The sequence below is a fragment of the Leptonychotes weddellii genome, chromosome 1, assembly GCF_054177405.1.
Source record: "Leptonychotes weddellii isolate Sample4059 chromosome 1, ASM5417740v2, whole genome shotgun sequence".
Taxonomy (NCBI): Eukaryota; Metazoa; Chordata; class Mammalia; order Carnivora; family Phocidae; genus Leptonychotes; species Leptonychotes weddellii.
This window is the reverse complement of record NC_138369.1, coordinates 11,977,553-11,995,398: the sequence shown is the minus strand read 5'-3', so window position 1 is coordinate 11,995,398 and position 17,846 is coordinate 11,977,553. Positions and strand designations below refer to the sequence as shown.

Below are 17,846 nucleotides of genomic sequence, written 5' to 3'. Positions count from 1 at the left end.
TTAAAAGATTAGGTTTATGCAGAAAAATCATGCAGTTACCTTTATCCTGAGGATTTCAGCATTTTTGACTTCTCTGTCTTCGTTTAGCTTTGTTACAAGGTGTTGCAGAGAAATCTTAGAGGCTCTTCCATCTTCTATCTCTTGTTCTTGTGTTTCCAGGAGTTTTGCCAAATGTGTTTGAAAATGAGGTGGTGTTTTAGGGCTCTATGATAAAATTAAATTTCATCCGAATACTTGATTAAGTGAGGTTTGATAAAGATTTCACGGTAAATGTATATGCCAAGCACACAGAAAACACTCAGCTGTTTAGCTTGTTATTCTAATTCCTGTCCAATTAAAACAAATAAAACACCGGTACATTTTTATCAAGTAAAAAGCAGAAAAGGTGTTGGTGAAAATCTCTTTCTATAAAAAAAAAAAATGAAGCTACGGTCTTCATAATTTCCAAACTTTTATCACTCACGAAACTTCATTCTTCCCACAACACACTCTTTTTCTGACAAGTACCTGGGGATACTCGGTAGCAGAATCCATTACGTGTTCAAGCTGTCTCATTTTGAAGTTATATTCATTCTTTTTCTGTTCTACTTCCTCCTTCTTCTGGTTCAGCTGGGAAAATTGAACAGAGGTGAGGTGACGCGTTAGAAAATCGTAGGGGGCCCATGGTCCTGTTAGAATAGAAAAGCTGCCCAAGGTAGGAGGATACAGACTTCACGTTATTTTGTCAGGACTTCAGTAACAATCTGGAAAGCAGCAAGGTATTAAAAGCAGCCCAGACCACACCAATGTTGACAGCTATAAAACGCTGCGCCTGCTGCTCGTGTCTGTGGACCTTGGTTGCTGCTCTGACCCTCTCGTCTCCCGCTCTCTCACAGTGTTTTAAAAAAACATTAAGCTTCACAGGTAATCAAAGGGTCATCTCAGGAAAATTAAATATAAAACAACAGCCAACAAGCAGACAAAAGTCAGCCATAACCTTGCCCCAGAGGTTAGAACTTGCTGGTGCGTGTCGGGGGCCGGGGTGGGCAGAGAGGCAGCCAAGCAAGTCGGAACCCATGTAAGCAGCCGAGTCGTTCAGAGCCCACCGTGCAGCCGGCCCACCTAAGCACCCGACGGGCCCTCCTTTCTGTATACCGGAAGAAGGAGCCGAGGCCCTGGATCTCACCTCGCGCTGAAGTTCTTGGATCAGGGCCTCCTTCCTGGTCATCTCCTCCTGCGCAGATTGCAGCAGCTCCGAGTGCTTCTTCGAGGCTTCTGTGAGCATGTTCAGCTGCTCAGTGGCATGAGCCAGGTCCTCGCAGAGCATATCCCTCTGTCAGGGGACAATCCCCACAAAGGAAGAATCCTCTCTTAACTGGGTACTCCACTAAGGATTTGCAAATCACCACTATGTGCAATTTTAAAAGGTTAGGAAAGTTTTAAAAACTTTTTTTTTTGCTTATGTGTGAATCCTTTCCAAAGCAAACCAAACAGTTAATATTTAAGTGAATGCGTCTAAAGAGAAACATTACAGGAAATTCATACAGGTATCCCCTTTCCCCTAACATCAAACCCTTCCCCTCACCCCCAGGATCTCAAAGTTGATCGCTCTTCCCTTAGGAGGACTCCAGACACAGCTGTCTGACCAACTAACTCTAGACGTTTATACACTGGAAGGTAAAGAGCTGTAAAGACGAGTGCCCCCAGCCAGTTCGGGGAGGGCCTGGGCAGTCACCAGACAGTGTGATACATAGTCATAGGCCGTCAGAGTTTCAGGGGAGTAGCTTGATGGAAAGTGGCAGAGAGAATTAGGAATCCTGTGGGTTGCATACATAATTCCTGTGTACACAGCATGCAATCCTTTCCAAGTTAGAGCAGAATCTGCTTACTCTAACTTTCCAAATGTGCATGTGTATATGTACATATATATATATTAACTTATATAACTACATATGAATTAACATGTACAATATTATAATGCAGAGAATACATATATATAGAATATATGTTATGTACACGTCACATACAATAATAATGTATGTGTATATAAATGATACAAGAGTGCGGGAAAAATGTAATACACCCCAGGTGCACACACACAGATACCTGATGTACCACACACATTTTTCCATGTATTCACTCTTTCATCCTATCACTTTTCAGGGGGTAGGCTCGATTTCATCTTATGAATGCACCACAATTCAACCCATCACTGAATATTTTGGCTGATTTGAATTTTTCACTATTATATGCCTTATATTCTCACATCTAGATTATTTCTTTAGGCTGATTTCTAAAAGTGCAAATTCAAAGCATATGCAAAAAAAAAATGAAAGCTGGGTATTACCAGACCACCTCCCCAAAGGCTAAACTTCAGCTTCACCAGAATTGAGAGTCATCACCCTTCTCTGCTATCTTCCTTGGGTCTTAATATTTACCAGCTACAAGATCAGGAAGTAGCTCTGTTTTTAATTCGAGTTTCTTTGACTTCAGCAGGGTTTTATTCCTCCCAGGGGAGCTACTCATGCACCTCCCCATGTCCCTTTCCCCGCAGGGTGTGTCTGTCCTCTCATGAATCTTCAGATTCCTAAGAGCTCTTGTATGGATTAAGGCAAGGACCCCTTTGTCCTCAGTTGTAAATACTTTAGCTAATGAAGCCGGGAGATTAGTAAAAAGGGAATGTGAACTAACTGTGGGGTGAGTTCCACTGGAATCTAAGATACTTCAATATGCAGAGTCACCCTTATTTTTTTAAGGAGGGAAGAGAAAGAGAGACCCGAGGAGACAAAGGGAGGAAGGAAGGACTTTTGGGTGAATCGTACTGAGCGCCCATCATTCAGCTATTCCCACTCACACAGCAAGGCTTCCGTCTGCGCTCTGGCAACAGGCCATGGCCAACTGAAGTTTTAGTCCCCATCTTATACTCTGTACAAGACCTTAGGGTGTGCCTTTTATGTGCCAACTTTTCCTTTTTTTTTTTTAAGGGAAGTAGAGTTGACCCTGTGTGTGCCCTTTTCAACTAGCCTCCCAGAACTGCCTCCAGGTCCCAGGGGCTGAGCCCTTCCAGGGTGCCTGGCAGCGTCCGCAGCACTTTCCACGTATCACCTCATTTCAGCTTCTCCTCTTACACACGAGGCAGTAGTTTGTTATCTCTGCTCCAGGGATGTGACAAATGAGGCACAGAGGGAAATGTAACTTTCACAGGGTCACAGAGCCATGACTCAGATTCCCAAGCAGTCCAACCCCACAACCTGTGCCCTTAAGAGCTTATCACTCGTCTCATCTTCCTTTGACCTGGATTTTACCTGCCTGTTTTAATCTCCTTGTATTGTATATATGTTAGCAGCTTCAAGGCCCTTCTGGGTTACAGGAGGATATAAGGACAAATCACCGGGTTTATCGGCCTTGGATATCTACCCCCGCAGGTTCTCACAGCTCCAAACTAGTGTGTACAAAATGTGTTTCACTAACTCCCCTCAGGCCTCTTCTCGTCCATCTCAGGGCTACACAGAACCCTCCTCGGTCACCGTGGCTGGAGCCCTCGGTGCCCACTCTGAATGCTCCTGCGCCACAGCACCCAACCTGCAGACACCAGCAACTGTCAGCGGTCCTTATGAGGCACCGCCCAGTTCTAGCTCGCCCTATATCCCCACCAGCACTTCTGGGCCCAGGCCTTATCGCCTTTGGCCTGGGCTAAAGTCCACACCGCCCTGCTTTCCTAAAAGATACAGCTGATGTTCCTCGAGACCCTCCATGACACACTCCCCGACCTCCAGCCAGATGTGCCCCACCGCCCCCCTTGCTGGGGACGCTCCGTTCCACAAACACCCACAGCTGCCAAGCTTCCCTCCCCCAGAGAAGTCTTATACAAATCTGATCTCTGGGAAGAGCTCTGGAATTCTCCAAGCATAATCAATCCCCTCCTCCCCTTCCTGTGCTCCCAGGTCATGGATTACATCTAAATACATCTAACTCTTAAGCTAGATGGCATATTTTGAGGTAAGTAACAGTGTTTCAATCATTCCTCCGTTCCCAAATGCCAAGCCAGGCAAGGATGTAGGGTAAGTGGGCTCAATAGCCATTTGTTGGTTTGTTTCATGGGTAGCATAGTTTAGCAAGAAAACTTTCTCTTTTCTTTTTTTTTTTTAAGATTTTATTTATTTGTCAGAGAGAGAGAGCACAAGCAGGGGGAGGGATAGAGGGAGAAGCAGACTCCCTGCTGGGCAAGGAGTCCGATGTGGGGCTCGATCCCAGGACCCTGGGATCATGACCTGAGCTGACGGCAGAGAAGCCTAACTGACTGAGCACCCAGGTGCCCCAAGAAAACTTTATTTCTAAAGCAACCACAGAGCAGTATACTCAGTGGGTTACCATCTGTGTGGAAAAAAGGAAAACTAAATGTATATGAGACTTGCCTAAAATATCTCTGGAAGGAATACTCGAGGGAATGTATACTGCTTTATATAATTTGTATTTTGAACCATGTGATGGTATGGCTTAGTATTAAAAAAGATAAATTTATACCAACAACAAAAATTAAAACCCACTTTAGCTAAAACACAAGAGGCAAGCCTGAGGTTAACCTGTTACCCAGCTCTCTCTTTGCTCCCTGTTGCTGCCACCCTACCGAGTAAACACAGCTTCCACTCTGCTCCACTTCGGGAAGATGGTCAGTTCCAGGAACTTATCAGGTGTTAGCACAAACGAATGAAAATCAACCAACTGGATAAAATATAACAATTTTAATGTTACCTATTAATGGCCTAACCCTAGGGAAAATTGCTCTAAGACATCGACAAGGGAAAAAGCAAAAAAAGAGTCAGAATGTGTTAACATCTACCTCTATGTCCTCGGAGAGTATTCTCAGTCTAAGGGCTTCTTTCAGATCCAGAATCTCCACTTCCTGTTTCTTAATCAACACTTTGCACTCGTCCTTGTCAGCCAAAGCAGAGTTGTATTTGCACTGCAAAAAAGAAAGTTATGCTACAAGAGCTATCTGTTTTACTGTGTTTATATATATATTTTTTAAGATTTTATTTATTTATTTGAGAGACAGAAGGAGCAAAGCAGGGGGAGGAGCTGAGGGAGAGGGACAGACTCCCCTCCGAGCAGGGAGTCTGACTCGGGGCTCGATCCCAGAACCCTGAGATCATCACCTGAGCCGAAGGCAGATGCTTAACCGACTGAGCCACCCAGGCGCCCCTACTGTGCTTATTTTTAAAGTAACAAGAAACTGTCAGAGCTCCAAGGTGATGATGAGATTACCACAAATCAGTAAGTACTAGTTGGATGAAGGAATGGAAGGGTAAGTGCCCGAAAGGTGAGGAGATATCAGAAAGTCCCACAGATACCAGTGAAAACACATCCAGGTTTTTGGTAATCTCTACACCCAATGTGGGGCTTGAACTCACAACCCCGAGATCAAGAGTCACACACTCCACTGACTGAGCCAGCCCGGTGCCGCATCTTATCATCACACCTTTATCAGGAGACTGCCATTAGCAAACAAATGTGGAGAACAGCAAGCTCCCTTTGTAGCAGAGGAATGAGGAACGAGGACAAAAACCTTCACCTTGACCCGAGGTGAGGAGGAAGCACCAACACTCCACTGAGATATGTGCAAGGGAAAGTAGTTACTTGAGGAAAGCAGTTACTTGAGAAGATAAGAAAGTCCAACAGTGGAAAAAATTCACTATATATGAATGTTTCTGAACTTAACCAAAATGTGTCATTGTTTTTTCTTGAAGGAGTTAAGGAACACCACATACCCTTAACTATCACAGACCACGGCCAGTCTGTTTCTGATCAGCGATCCTGCCCAGTACACACAGAACACTGCTCCCGGGCTGGGGCAGTCGGGGCAGGGCCGCAGCCTACGCTGCCCCCAGACGCGCACGCTGCCCGGGGACAGAGTAAAGGCTCGGCAAGTGCTGCAAAGCCAGAAACCTGTGGAACTTTACCTAGTGTTTCTGAACCGAGTTGACCACAGAAATCTGTTTTCTGGTGGAGCATTTGTTAAACTCTTGAGGAATCTGTGAAGTGTGGTATCTCGTCGGTGACAGAACTTACACTTATGTCCTTCAGTTCTTGGTTCAGGGTGTCTATGGTTTCTGTTTTCTCACAGACCGCTGTTCTCAGCTCCTGGACCTGGCTCATGAGGTCAGCTACAACTTCCTGACGAGGACAGAAACAGTATCTTCATACCCAGTGACATTAAGGAGGAGATAATTTTTAAAACAACAAATAGTCTTTCCTAATGACAATAAGAGAAGTCAATTTTATTTTAGCAAAATATCACCTTACATTATTATCAATTTATATTTTAATGCCTTTATACTATTTTTTTTTTTAAGATTTTATTTATTTATTTGACAGAGAGAGACAGCGAGAGAGGGAACACAAGCAGGGGGAGTGGGAGAGGGAGAAGCAGGCTTCCCGCTGAGCAGGGAGCCCGATGCGGGGCTCGATCCCAGGACCCTGTGATCATGAGCTGAGCTGAAGGCAGACGCTCAACAACTGAGCCACCCAGGCGCCCGGCTTTATACTATTTTACTGAGTCATTTGCTTTGGTTTTTCTGAATGAATTAGAGGCAGGCATATAAGGAATTTATACCTAATTTCATACTTGGACATACATATTTCATTTACTATTCTGGTGAAAGTCAACAGCAGGGATTTGACAGTTTGTATTACGGGACTCAGAGCCAACAAGAAAAGGTCCTACTAACAGCATCCTAGTTAAAAGGGGCAGGATGTGTTTCAGACACAGTGCCGTAAGAAGTGACAGAATGGTTTGCTCTTGCAGTTCCATGGAGAATTAGCTTAAATAGAAGACCTTCTTTTCTGGCAACCTCAGAAGATGAACAAGGCCTAAGTGTCTATGAAAATGCTAGCTACCAGTCACCCCCGGGAAAGGAGACTGGAACGTTAAAGCGTCATTTATAAAGACAAGGCAGAGGGATGCACCTTCGGCCTCTACCAACCTTGTCAGCATCTCTAGACTTCTCCAGAGAACGGATTAGTTTTTCTGTAGCACATAAACTCTCTTCCAGTTTCTGTACTTTTGCCATCTATGGAAAAAAGAAGTATTTTTAGAAAAAGAATTAAATCACAAAGTTAACCACACACACATAGAGGAAAAAAAAGGAGATGAAATCTGCTTTTCACATTATACAGTGCTCACTAGGATAACACTTGAAAAGGAGAAGCTGGGTTAAAAGGCGATGATTTTGTGGGTTTCCTCCAGGGGACCACCAACAAAATATGATTATAGCCATCTAGGAGTTAGAAAAACAAGAGTTCAAAAATAATACAACCAACCAACAAGTCCTACTTTTTATTACCAATTTTTGACACCTGACAGCTGAAACCATGTTTCTAATACACCTCTTCCGACACCAGGAACAGAAGTTACAGACCTCAAATGCTAGAATTAGAGCACAGGTCACTCACCTGCTGCTCACACTTGGCCATCTCTTTCTGTTTCTCCTGACGTACGACCTCAAGAACTTCTAAGATTTCTCTGGAAGAGAAGAATGATGTTTTTTACTCATGACTTCCTCCAAGGGAAACAGGAACTGAGTGTGTCTGTAGAGAAGAGATTCAATGAACTACTAGGGAACTCTGTGCAGCACACACTTGGTGGTAGGCGTTGCGTTCCAGCAGGAGTCAGGGGTCTACCTGTTTCTTCAACAACTATTAAAGGAGATCCCATCTTTGTGCTATGAGTTTCTTTTTCTTCAGAGCACTTAGGACTTGCTGACGTAAGCACTTGTTTATTACCTAGCTCTCTGTGCTAGAATGTGAAACTCATGGGTCAGGGATATTTTGTTCACTGTCTTACCTCTAAATAAATGTTTTGGCATTTACCAGAACAGTGCCTGGTTTGTTGGATATCACCTAGTATATGAATAAATGACTAAATGTTAACTTTTTCCCAACTAGGATGTATGCCCACTAGATGTATAAACCCCTGTATCCCGAGGCCTAGAGGAGAATCTGAGTCATACTAAAAACTCTACAAGTATCTGTTGAGTAAGCAAATGCAATTTCTTCTCACTCGAGTAATGATCATCCTGTTGGCTAAGGCCAACAGACTGACCAAGATCACCAAGGGAAAGAACTCGGAGAGAGTGGGAAAAAAGACAATGGCATTCATATTAAGAGACCAAGAGAGAAATAGAACAGCTAGAAAAAGAAGAGCAGAGACAGAAATAAAAATCAGTCCCCCATTCCCCCTCCATTTCGTTATAAAATTACTCTGATTTATTTAGAGAAGGCCCTAAGTTCTGATCACCGCCAACTGCTATTCGTTTCATAAGTACCACAGCTCATCAAATAAATTTCTCTATATACCCTCTTACACAAAAGAACCTGATATTCATCTTAGAATGCTTTAAAAAATAACTTTACAGGGTTTCAGCAATAAAAAAAAAATAACTCAAGTTAATGTGGTAATAAATGATATTCTAGTCAACTAACGGAAAAGATAAATAACACTCACTTAGAACTGTTCTCTTTATCTTCTTCAAATTGTAATAATAATTTGTTATTGCGTTCTTTTTCTGCCTCAAAAAGCTCCACCAAATTCTAAAAGACAACGTCATATCAGATTTTAAGTAATTGTTACTAGCAACGTGTAGTCAACAAACACATCAAGTACCTTCTACGCTGGCGGGCACGATGGGCCAGAACAGGAAGTAAGAACAGGCCTTGCCCTGTGCCCCAGGGAACAATCACACATCCAGGACAAAAGCACCAATTACCAATACCCTTCTTAACTTACATTCAGATCAGATTTCAGAGTTTCATTTTCTTTTTTGCAGTTTTGGAGGTTTTTTGAAAGTTGGTCAATTTCAAACTTCATTACTTCTTGTAAGTTGTCATAGGAATCCTGTAGGCAGGCTTTGCTCTCAAGAAGCTTTTCCTTTTCTAATCTTTATCAGGAAAACATTTTTACAATGGTAAATATAAACATTAAATGTAGTTCTGCTCCTCAGATTATCGGCAGTTCCAGTTCTCCCATCTACAGACCACTCCCAACTGACAGAAGCCTTGACGGATGTAAAGCTCCTCATGAACTTGTGTGGAATGTGCACAGTACACAAACATGTAAGACACACTGGACCACAGAGCAGTGTGATGGGGATGGAAGAGATGGGGTGGGCATGTTAGCCTGTAGCCGTCTACCTCCTCATTCCTCCTCCCGCCGTCTCAAGCGGACATGTGTAACTGATGGGCGGTTTGGGGTCATGGATTCATTTTAGGGGGTTCCAGACCTAACCCTCCCTCATTTAAGCTGGAGACTGGCCATTAAGTCAGTTTTGTTTTGTTTTGTTTTGTTTTTTTAAGATTTTATTTATTTATTTGACAGAGAGAGAGACAGCTAGAGAGGGAACACAAGCAGGGGGAGTGGGAGAGGGAGAAGCAGGCTTCCCGCCAAGCAGGGAGCCTGATGCGGGGCTCGATCCCAGGACCCTTGGATCATGACCTGAGCTGAAGGCAGACGCTTAACGACTGAGCCACCCAGGCGCCCCCATTAAGTCAGTTTTGTTGATAGCTCTCCTCTATCCATTCATCACATATTCTCTCAACTCTAGGAAGGTTTTAAGATGGCAAATGTGGCTTTGATTTGAGCAAGAGAGTAAACCCCCTCAGACAGAACTCTCTCTTAATTCACATGATTATTATTTCCTGCTTTCTAAGTTCTCATTCCCTCGTTCCTCTCCGCACATGCTGTGACACACCCAAACATCCAGAGCTCAGCCAAGAACTCGTAAACAATGAACGTGACTCTGCACCATCCAAAACAGATGTCCCAGCTTACACACAGGTCATTAGACGGGGATCTATCTGCTTTACTAACTGAAAGCAGGGCAGAAGCAGCAAATTACAAAGTGGTATAAATCAGTTGCTAAAGACAGACATACAGACAATAGACGGGAGGGAGGGGGGATATGTGTATTTACGATACAAACTGTATATATAAAGCAGCCAAATGATTCAAGAAACACACAGTGGTATTGTGCTATTTCATGCAGGGGCCTTCTCAATGCCTGGAGAGCCACAGAGTACAAGCAACCCACAGAGTGATGCACTCAGGTGTTAAACCTGAGACATCGAGAAAAATTAAGTTATATCTAATTTAAACAGCGTGGCAATGCGTGTGATTTTTAAGACAGAATTTAAGTACACAGTCAAATACAGTGGATTCTTAACATTTTAGAGCTAGTTCAACTGACATATAAACACGAGGAAATGAAAATCCAGTGAGATTAGTGGAGTGACCTTTAAAAAAAAAAAATCACACAAAATTATTTTACGACAGAGCCAAGATAAGAGTCACGGATTCACATGTTAAAAACAAATGCCACATAGGGGCGCCTGGGTGGCTCAGTCGTTAAGCGTCTGCCTTCGGCTCAGGTCATGATCCCAGGGTCCTGGGATCGAGCCCCGCATCGGGCTCCCTGCTCGGCCAGGAGCCTGCTTCCCCCTCTCCCACTCCCCCTGCTTTTGTTCCCTCTCTAGCTGTCTCTCTCTCTATCAAATAAATAAAATAAAATCTTTAAAAAAAAAAAAAACAAATGCCACGCGTCAGAAAAAAGGACAGTGCACCAGGGATGACAAATGGCCACTGGCCGGAGGCTTGGTGTTGGGGAAAGAGCGCGGGGCAGCGGAGGGCGTGCACACGCCCCTGTCTTACGGGAAAGGAGTCATTCACATGGCAGGGATGGGATTTTCAGAGGATGTTAAAAGACAGATTGTTATAAGAAAGCTCTCAATTTTGAGACTGCTATGCTAAACTTTTTTAAACCACACTGGGCAGGCCCAGCAAAAACATATCTATGGATGGATTTGGTCTGCAGATCTCAAATTTTCTTCCTCTATTTTAATTCCTTATATATGCAGAAAACACATACAAACTGCAGATTTAAACCTTTGCCACATCTCTCACACTCACAGTATCACATGCCAGATGTCCATTATTAAATTATTGCCACGGATCCATGAGATGGCATCAAAAACACAAAATGGTTTTACAAAAGGTTGAAATGAGCAAGAAAAAGAACAGTAAAAACAACTTACATCTGTCATCCCTTTGTTTCAAGGTTACTAGCACTGACTCCCACCAGCCTCTGGCGAGTCACTGCGGACAACAGTGATAGCTACTGGTTTGGTCTGCCTTGCACTGCCCTTTCTTCTAGTAAGAGTGTACCTTTCCTTCTGGAAAAGGCGCATCACGTATGCTGGGCCTACACCACCTCAAACCTTTGATAAGTGACTGGTCCAGAGGTAAGCAGACTGACTCTAGCAAGACCAATTCAGATTTTCCCTGGAATCGATACATGGCTTCTGGGACAAAGGATTTCATTGCAGGGGTCGTTATGCTAAGAGACAAAATATGGAGTTGTCTGAGCAATCTGTTCCCTGTCACATAAAGGCAGGCCCTCAATAGTAGGACAGAGTAAGGGCAACATACTGAGGGAAGCAGAGCAGGGACTGAGAGAGGGAGAGATAGAGACAGACAGAGACAAAGAGAACGTGCACTGACAGTATCTTTTGAGACTCAATCTAGTTTGTTCCTAAAACCAAAATCACCTCTAGGCCTCCCCAGTGTTGTGAGCCAGTAATTTACCTTTTTGTTTAACTAGTTTGGGTTGGGTTTATAGCACCTGCATGGCGAGCAGGCCTGGGCTGCAGGCCAACCAGGCAACGGGACACCACCACAGAACTCTACCTGACACTATCCAGCTGAAGCTGTGCGTGCGCGTGTCGATCAGAAAGGCTACTCAGTTCTTTCTCCTGACTCTCTCTGAATGAACTATACTCCAGTTTCACGGAAGATAGCTCCTTGTCTGCGGAATGAAGAACGACTCGCAGGTCATGCACCTCACTTTTCAAAACTAAAAAACAAACAAAACAAATCCTCAACAGGTTCCTTTACATCGATTTTTTTTTTTTTTTAACAAAGTAGGCAAATAAGTTTGATGGGTATCTTCACACAAACAGCAAAACAAGTTGAAGAGACCAATTTTAAGTTAAGACGTTAAACAACCAAGTGGTTGGTTCCTAGGAGCACGGAGATTATTTTCTTCCTCCCCCTTAGGATTTTTGATATATTTCTACGAAAAACGGAAGAGTTAACATCTGTCCCTGATTTGCAGGTCACTTGACTGTTCTACGTTTCTCCTGTGGCACATGCATGAAAACTTTTAATATAAGGGAAAGAAATCAAGAGACTTAGCATATTTTAAGTGACCTAATCTTACTTATTGAAAACTCCTTGGTAATGTACCAGAACTTTCCGAAATGGGTTTACCACTTCCGATCTTCTAAGGATACTCCAACTGGAGGTAAAATTAGGTAGCTCTTTAGATCAAAGAGAACACAATGGCTGTCTTCTGTTTTAGCTTTATTATAAACTGCTGCAAACACTTCGATGAAAGGAGAAATACACTGAAAAAACTGGGAATCAAGTGATAACTCCCACCTCTACGGATATATACAAATATCTAATTTATGCTCTATTTTGTCACTATCAAAACATTATTCATCTTATGACTTCAAGACACTTCATTTTCAAAGCAGTATTAAAACTTTCAGCCAACAGTTCAATCACTTGTTTGTGAGCTGTCCTGCTGCAAATTCCCCTTTATGAGATATGACTACTATTTAACCACTGTCATGCAGACTCAAATCTGGTCATCTAATTAAAAACAAACAAAAAACAACCCACCAAAAACATAGGGGCAAGATTTATTCATAGAAGTCAAAAGATACTGAGTTAACAGTATTCGGGTCACAAAGCTCCCAGTTGTTCAAACTTACAGTCATTCTTAGTCTGAGTGTCCCGAAGCTGCATTTCAAGGACATTCAATTGTGAGAGATGCTCTTGCTGCTGTCTGGTCCAATCAGTTCTTTCTGATGAGAAAAGCTTTGAGAAAGAGAGAAATTTACTGGAAAAGGAATACTGGTGTGCTAAGATACACTCCAAATCATTACCTTGCGTCTGTTTTAAAAATCTAGTTTAAGGTCTCTGACAGAAGAAAACTGGCTGTTCCCATGAATTACAGTAGGATGACCAACAAAGGGAAGGATCACTGTAAGCACCTGGGCCATCCGTCTTGCCTTGTTCCGAACTAACAGCAAGGGACCTATTTGCACTATCGACGACGTGAGCTAGAATTCAGGCTAGGGGTGTGTGTGTCATTATCAGAGCAGTATGTGAAGTAATAACACAATAAAGAATACAACTCAAGGGGCGCCTGAGTGTCTCAGTCGTTAAGCGTCTGCCTTCGGCTCAGGTCATGATCCCAGAGTCCTGGGATTAAGCCCCGCATCGGGCTCCCTGCTCTGCGGGAAGCCTGCTTCTCCCTCTCCCTCTGCCCCTGCTTGTGTTCCCTCTCTCGCTGTGTCTCTGTCAAAAAAACAAAATCTTAAAAAAAAAAAAAAAAAGACTACAACTCAAATTAGCCTCGACAAAGGCTTTGTGAAGTCATTTTCTTCTTGTAATACTCTCGCTTTGAGGGTCTGTTTCATACATTTTCTGGGGCCACGCTCTTGGTCTCACCTCCTGCGTTTGTATGGAATGATGTTCCAGTTTGTCAATGTGCTGCTGAAGCTTTAGGTTTTTATGTTCTTCCTCATCCAACTTCACTTGAAGGGCACTCATTTGTTCCTGCAGCAACAAAAAATCTTCAGTTGTCAAAAATTCTTTTTAATGGAACTCTCAAACATTCTACTGTTTCTTCTGCATTAGAAAAACAAAAAATAAAATTCAAAACCTCACATGGACAAAGATATCAAAGGCCAGTTTGGAGCCAGAAAACAATTTCAAATGTTTTTACTACACTAATGACTTCTCACGTCTTAGAATTATACTTGTGGTCCATCAAAGCGGAAAATTTGAAACACAAAGGGAAAAGGTGATTAAAATTAAATGGGTTCAATCATAGAGCCATCTTGAGACTTCTAAGAAGCTTTCCCAGGGCTGCATGTGAGTGATTTCACCAGAATGGCCTCCAGGCCTTGGAAAGGGCAAAGTTTTGGAATTTGAGGGTGGTCTGGCCCACTCTAAGTTTTACTAGACAACAGAAAAACGCTTTAAAAAAATAAATCACCAAAATAAATAGTCACCAGAATTCTGAGATAAGCACATTTCACATGTTCTTTCAAATATACCAAAAACTGTCTGAAATTTGATCTATAAGATTCTTTCAATTATTTTAATTTTCTTTAGCAGATACAGTACTGTGCCATATCAACCAGTTCTGGAACCTGAAGCTGGTGGCAGACTGGTCTCTTCACATATGAGAGAACCAAAGCCCGAGGAGACTATAGAGTGGGACTTGCTAAATACTGCAGAGCAAACTATAAGAGCAAAAGCAGGCTGGTTTCGAAGCCAAGGACTTTCACACACCCCTATTTAGAGATACAAATTTAATATTACACAGGTTTGAACACTACAAATCACAGAGTTAAAATGGTAAGGGAAGTTTGTTTTCAATGAATGTCTAATTATTTATGTTTTCTAAAACCAAACATTACCTGCACCATTCTAAGCTCTTCAGAAATGGCCTCAAAAGCTTGTTCATTCATCTCAGGTGGAACTGGCTCATTCAAGATATTATCATCCAACTCACTGGAATTCTGAGTGCCCACAGGGCCAAAGCTCCCCACTTCGGGGCTTAATTTTGGTACTGGTCGAGACCAAAGTTGGTAAGCCTTGGTTGGCGTAGTGATAATCTGCAACAAAAAGTGATGAAGAAACAGCATTGGCAAACGTGAACAAAACAGCGAAAGTATTTAGTAACTGTGTGAACAGAAAGGATAAAATTGAAATTCTAATCATCAAAAGAAAAGAAAGAGTATCCTTAAGAGGTAGCCGAGAAATGCCCAAGTAGAAACAAATCTAGCAATTCAATGAGGTCTCAAGCAAAATTCTAGTAAGATTTTTAAAACTGAAACTTGATACATAAGAATAAAAAAAAAAATAAAACTGAAACTTGATAAGCTGATTCCAAACTTCGTACAAAGAATAAAAGTTCAAGGAAAGACAATTAAAAAGAGAACAAATTAGGAAAACTTCCCTGACCCACATAAAAATACATTATAAGGGTACAGTCATTAAAACAGTGATTAGCATATGAATAGTCAAATAGAACACTGGAAGAAAATACACAGAAAAAGAGTGATTTATATGTGGAAAGTTCAAATTGTGAGGGAAAAAAAGGACTATTCAAAGTTAAATCCCGATGTAATACCATTCAAAAATAAAATGGCAGATGAATTAAACATCTCAATGTAAAAAGAAAATTATAAAAGTAGTGAAAGAAGTAGAACATACTGATGATCTTGAGATTGTCTGGGCCTTTAAAAATACGTAAAAGAGGCTCTCTGCTCCTCCCCATTCAACAGACAGTCCGCATCTCTGATGCAGTTCCAGCTGTGTGCCCCCCAAGACACAATGACATGATGGCGAAGGTCATAGTAAACAGATTTGGTGTACGGGGCACCCGGTCACCAGGGCTGCTTTTAACTCCAGCAAAGTGGATATTGTCGCCATTAATGACCTCTTCATTGACCTCAACTACATGGTCTACAAGTTCCAGTATGATTCCACCCACGGCAAATTCCACAGCACAGTCAAGGCTGAGAACAGGAAACCTGTCATCAATGGAAAGCCCATCTCTATCGTCCAGGAGTGAGATCCTGCCAACATCAAACGGGGTGATGCTCGTGCTGAGTATGTTGTGGAGTCCACTGGGGTCTTCACCACCATGGAGAAGCCTGGGGCTCACTTGAAGGGTGGGGATGGGGGGTCATCATCTCTGCCCCTTCTGCTGATGCCCCCATGTTTGTGATGGGCATGAACTATGAGGAGTATGACAGCTCCCCCAAGATTGTCATCCATGACAACTATGGCATGGCGGAGGAACTCATGACCACAGTCCATGCCATCACTGCCACCAAGACGACTGTGGACAGCCCCTCCAGGAAGCTGTGGCGTGATGCCCGATGGGTTGCCCAGAACATCATCCCTGCTTCCACTGGCGCTGCCAAGGCTGTAGGCAAGGTCATCCCTGAGCTGAATGGGAAGCTCACTGGCATGGCCTTCTGTGTCCCCACTCCCAACGTACCAGCCATGGATCTCACCTGCTGCCTGGAGAAAGCTGCCAAATACAATGGCATCAAGAAGGCTGTGATACAGGCATCAGAGGGCCCCTCAAGGGCATCCTGGACTCCACTGAGGATCAGGTATGCCCCGCGACTTTAACAGTGACACCCACTCTTCCATCTTTAATGCTGGGGCTAGCACTGCCCTCAATAACCACTTTGTCAAGCTCGTTTCCTGGTATGACATTGAATTTGGCTAGACCCAGAGAGAGCAAGAGGAAGAGAGGCCTTCAGCTGCTGGGGAGTCCTTGCCCCAACTCATCCCCCAACACACTGAGAATCTCCCAACCTCTACCCAATTTCCACCCCAGGGACCCTGAGAAGGGGAAGGTCTTGGGGGAGCCCTACCTTGTCATGGACCATCAATGAAATATACTGTACCCAGAAAAAAAAAATACATAAAAGAAGTCACAAAGGTGAAAGATGAATAAACCTGGCTATATCAAAACTTTAAAGCTTCTGTATAACAAAAGTATCGCATACAAAGATAAAAGACAAGCAACATGATTGCAGAATACAGTGGCAGTAATATATGACACATAAAAGAGTAACATGTTAAAAACTACAAATCAGAAGACAAACAACTAGTAGGAAAATGGACTCTTTTTTTTTTTCATAGAAAAGGACATGCACAAATGGAAAGTGATCATAGATGTGTGACCTCATCAGAAATGAAGGAAATGAGAATTAAAATCTTCAAAAGATACCATTTCTCACCCATCAGACCATCAAACATTAAAGAGGCAGTTCCGGGGGCTGGCACTGGGCAGTGAGTGCTCCCACACCTCCTGCGAAAGCACACGGCGCAGACACCTGGCAGGCATGACCCCAATGCTGAGACATCAGAAGAGACCACTCCTTCACAGACTCCACCCAAAGAACACCTGCACTGGCAACCACCTCAGCAAGCCATGGGTTGTCCAAAACATGGAAGCCTAGACTTAAAATCAGGTAGAGCTCTACGTACTAGTTAACGTGGGAAGACCCAAGGCATTCCCAGAGCTAACAAAAGCCCACTGCAGAATAACATATGTAGGATGATTCCATTTACTTTTAAAAGCAAAGCACAGGGGCACCTGGGTGGCTCAGTCAGTTAAGCGGCTGCCTTTGGCTCAGGTCATGATCCCAGGGTCCTGGGATCGAGCCCCACGTCGGGCTCCCTGCTCTGGGGGAAGCCTGCTTCTCCCTCTCCCTCTGCCCCTGCTTGTGTTCCCTCTCTCGCTGCGTCTTTCTCTGTCAAATAAATAAATAAAATCTTTAAAAAAACAAAAACAAAAACAAAGCACAACTGGGGCGCCTGGGTGGCTCAGTCAGTTAGGCGACTGCCTTCGGCTCGGGTCATGATCTCGGTCCTGGGATCGAGCCCGGCGTCGGGCTCCCTTCTCAGTGGGAAGCCCTCTCCCATTCCCCCTGTTTGTGTTCCCTCTCTAGCTGTCTGTCAAATAAATTAATAAAATATTTTAAAAAACAAAACAAAAAAACCAAAGCACAACAAAAAATAATCTATGAAATAACTCCATATTTTCCCAGTCTCTGCATATTTACTGTACAAAACTGCTAAGTAGGGGCACGTGGGTGGCTCAGTCGATTAAGCGTCTGCCTTTGGCTCAAGTCATGATCCCAGGGTCCTGGGATAGAGCCCCCTGTTGGGCTCCCTGCTCAGCGGGGAGCCTATTTCTCCCTCTCCCTCT

At 43.3% G+C, this 17,846-nt stretch overlaps 1 protein-coding gene and 1 pseudogene across 1 annotated transcript in view; one reads left to right on the top strand and one right to left on the bottom strand.

Moving 5' to 3' along the window:
- Positions 1-17,846, bottom strand: part of KIF15 (kinesin family member 15) — a 65,963-nt gene that overhangs the window by 10,322 nt on the left and 37,795 nt on the right. The window contains exons 17-29 of the mRNA XM_006742112.3: positions 14,527-14,724; positions 13,550-13,657; positions 12,808-12,913; positions 11,717-11,882; positions 8,765-8,915; positions 8,483-8,568; positions 7,432-7,501; positions 6,963-7,049; positions 6,049-6,153; positions 4,820-4,942; positions 1,166-1,312; positions 508-609; positions 40-204 (exon numbers count right to left, since the gene is read on the bottom strand). Coding sequence (XP_006742175.1) covers positions 40-204; positions 508-609; positions 1,166-1,312; positions 4,820-4,942; positions 6,049-6,153; positions 6,963-7,049; positions 7,432-7,501; positions 8,483-8,568; positions 8,765-8,915; positions 11,717-11,882; positions 12,808-12,913; positions 13,550-13,657; positions 14,527-14,724 — 1,614 coding nt within the window. The remainder of the gene's footprint in view (positions 1-39; positions 205-507; positions 610-1,165; positions 1,313-4,819; positions 4,943-6,048; positions 6,154-6,962; positions 7,050-7,431; positions 7,502-8,482; positions 8,569-8,764; positions 8,916-11,716; positions 11,883-12,807; positions 12,914-13,549; positions 13,658-14,526; positions 14,725-17,846) is intronic.
- LOC145717009 (glyceraldehyde-3-phosphate dehydrogenase pseudogene) lies at positions 15,490-16,355 on the top strand (annotated as a pseudogene).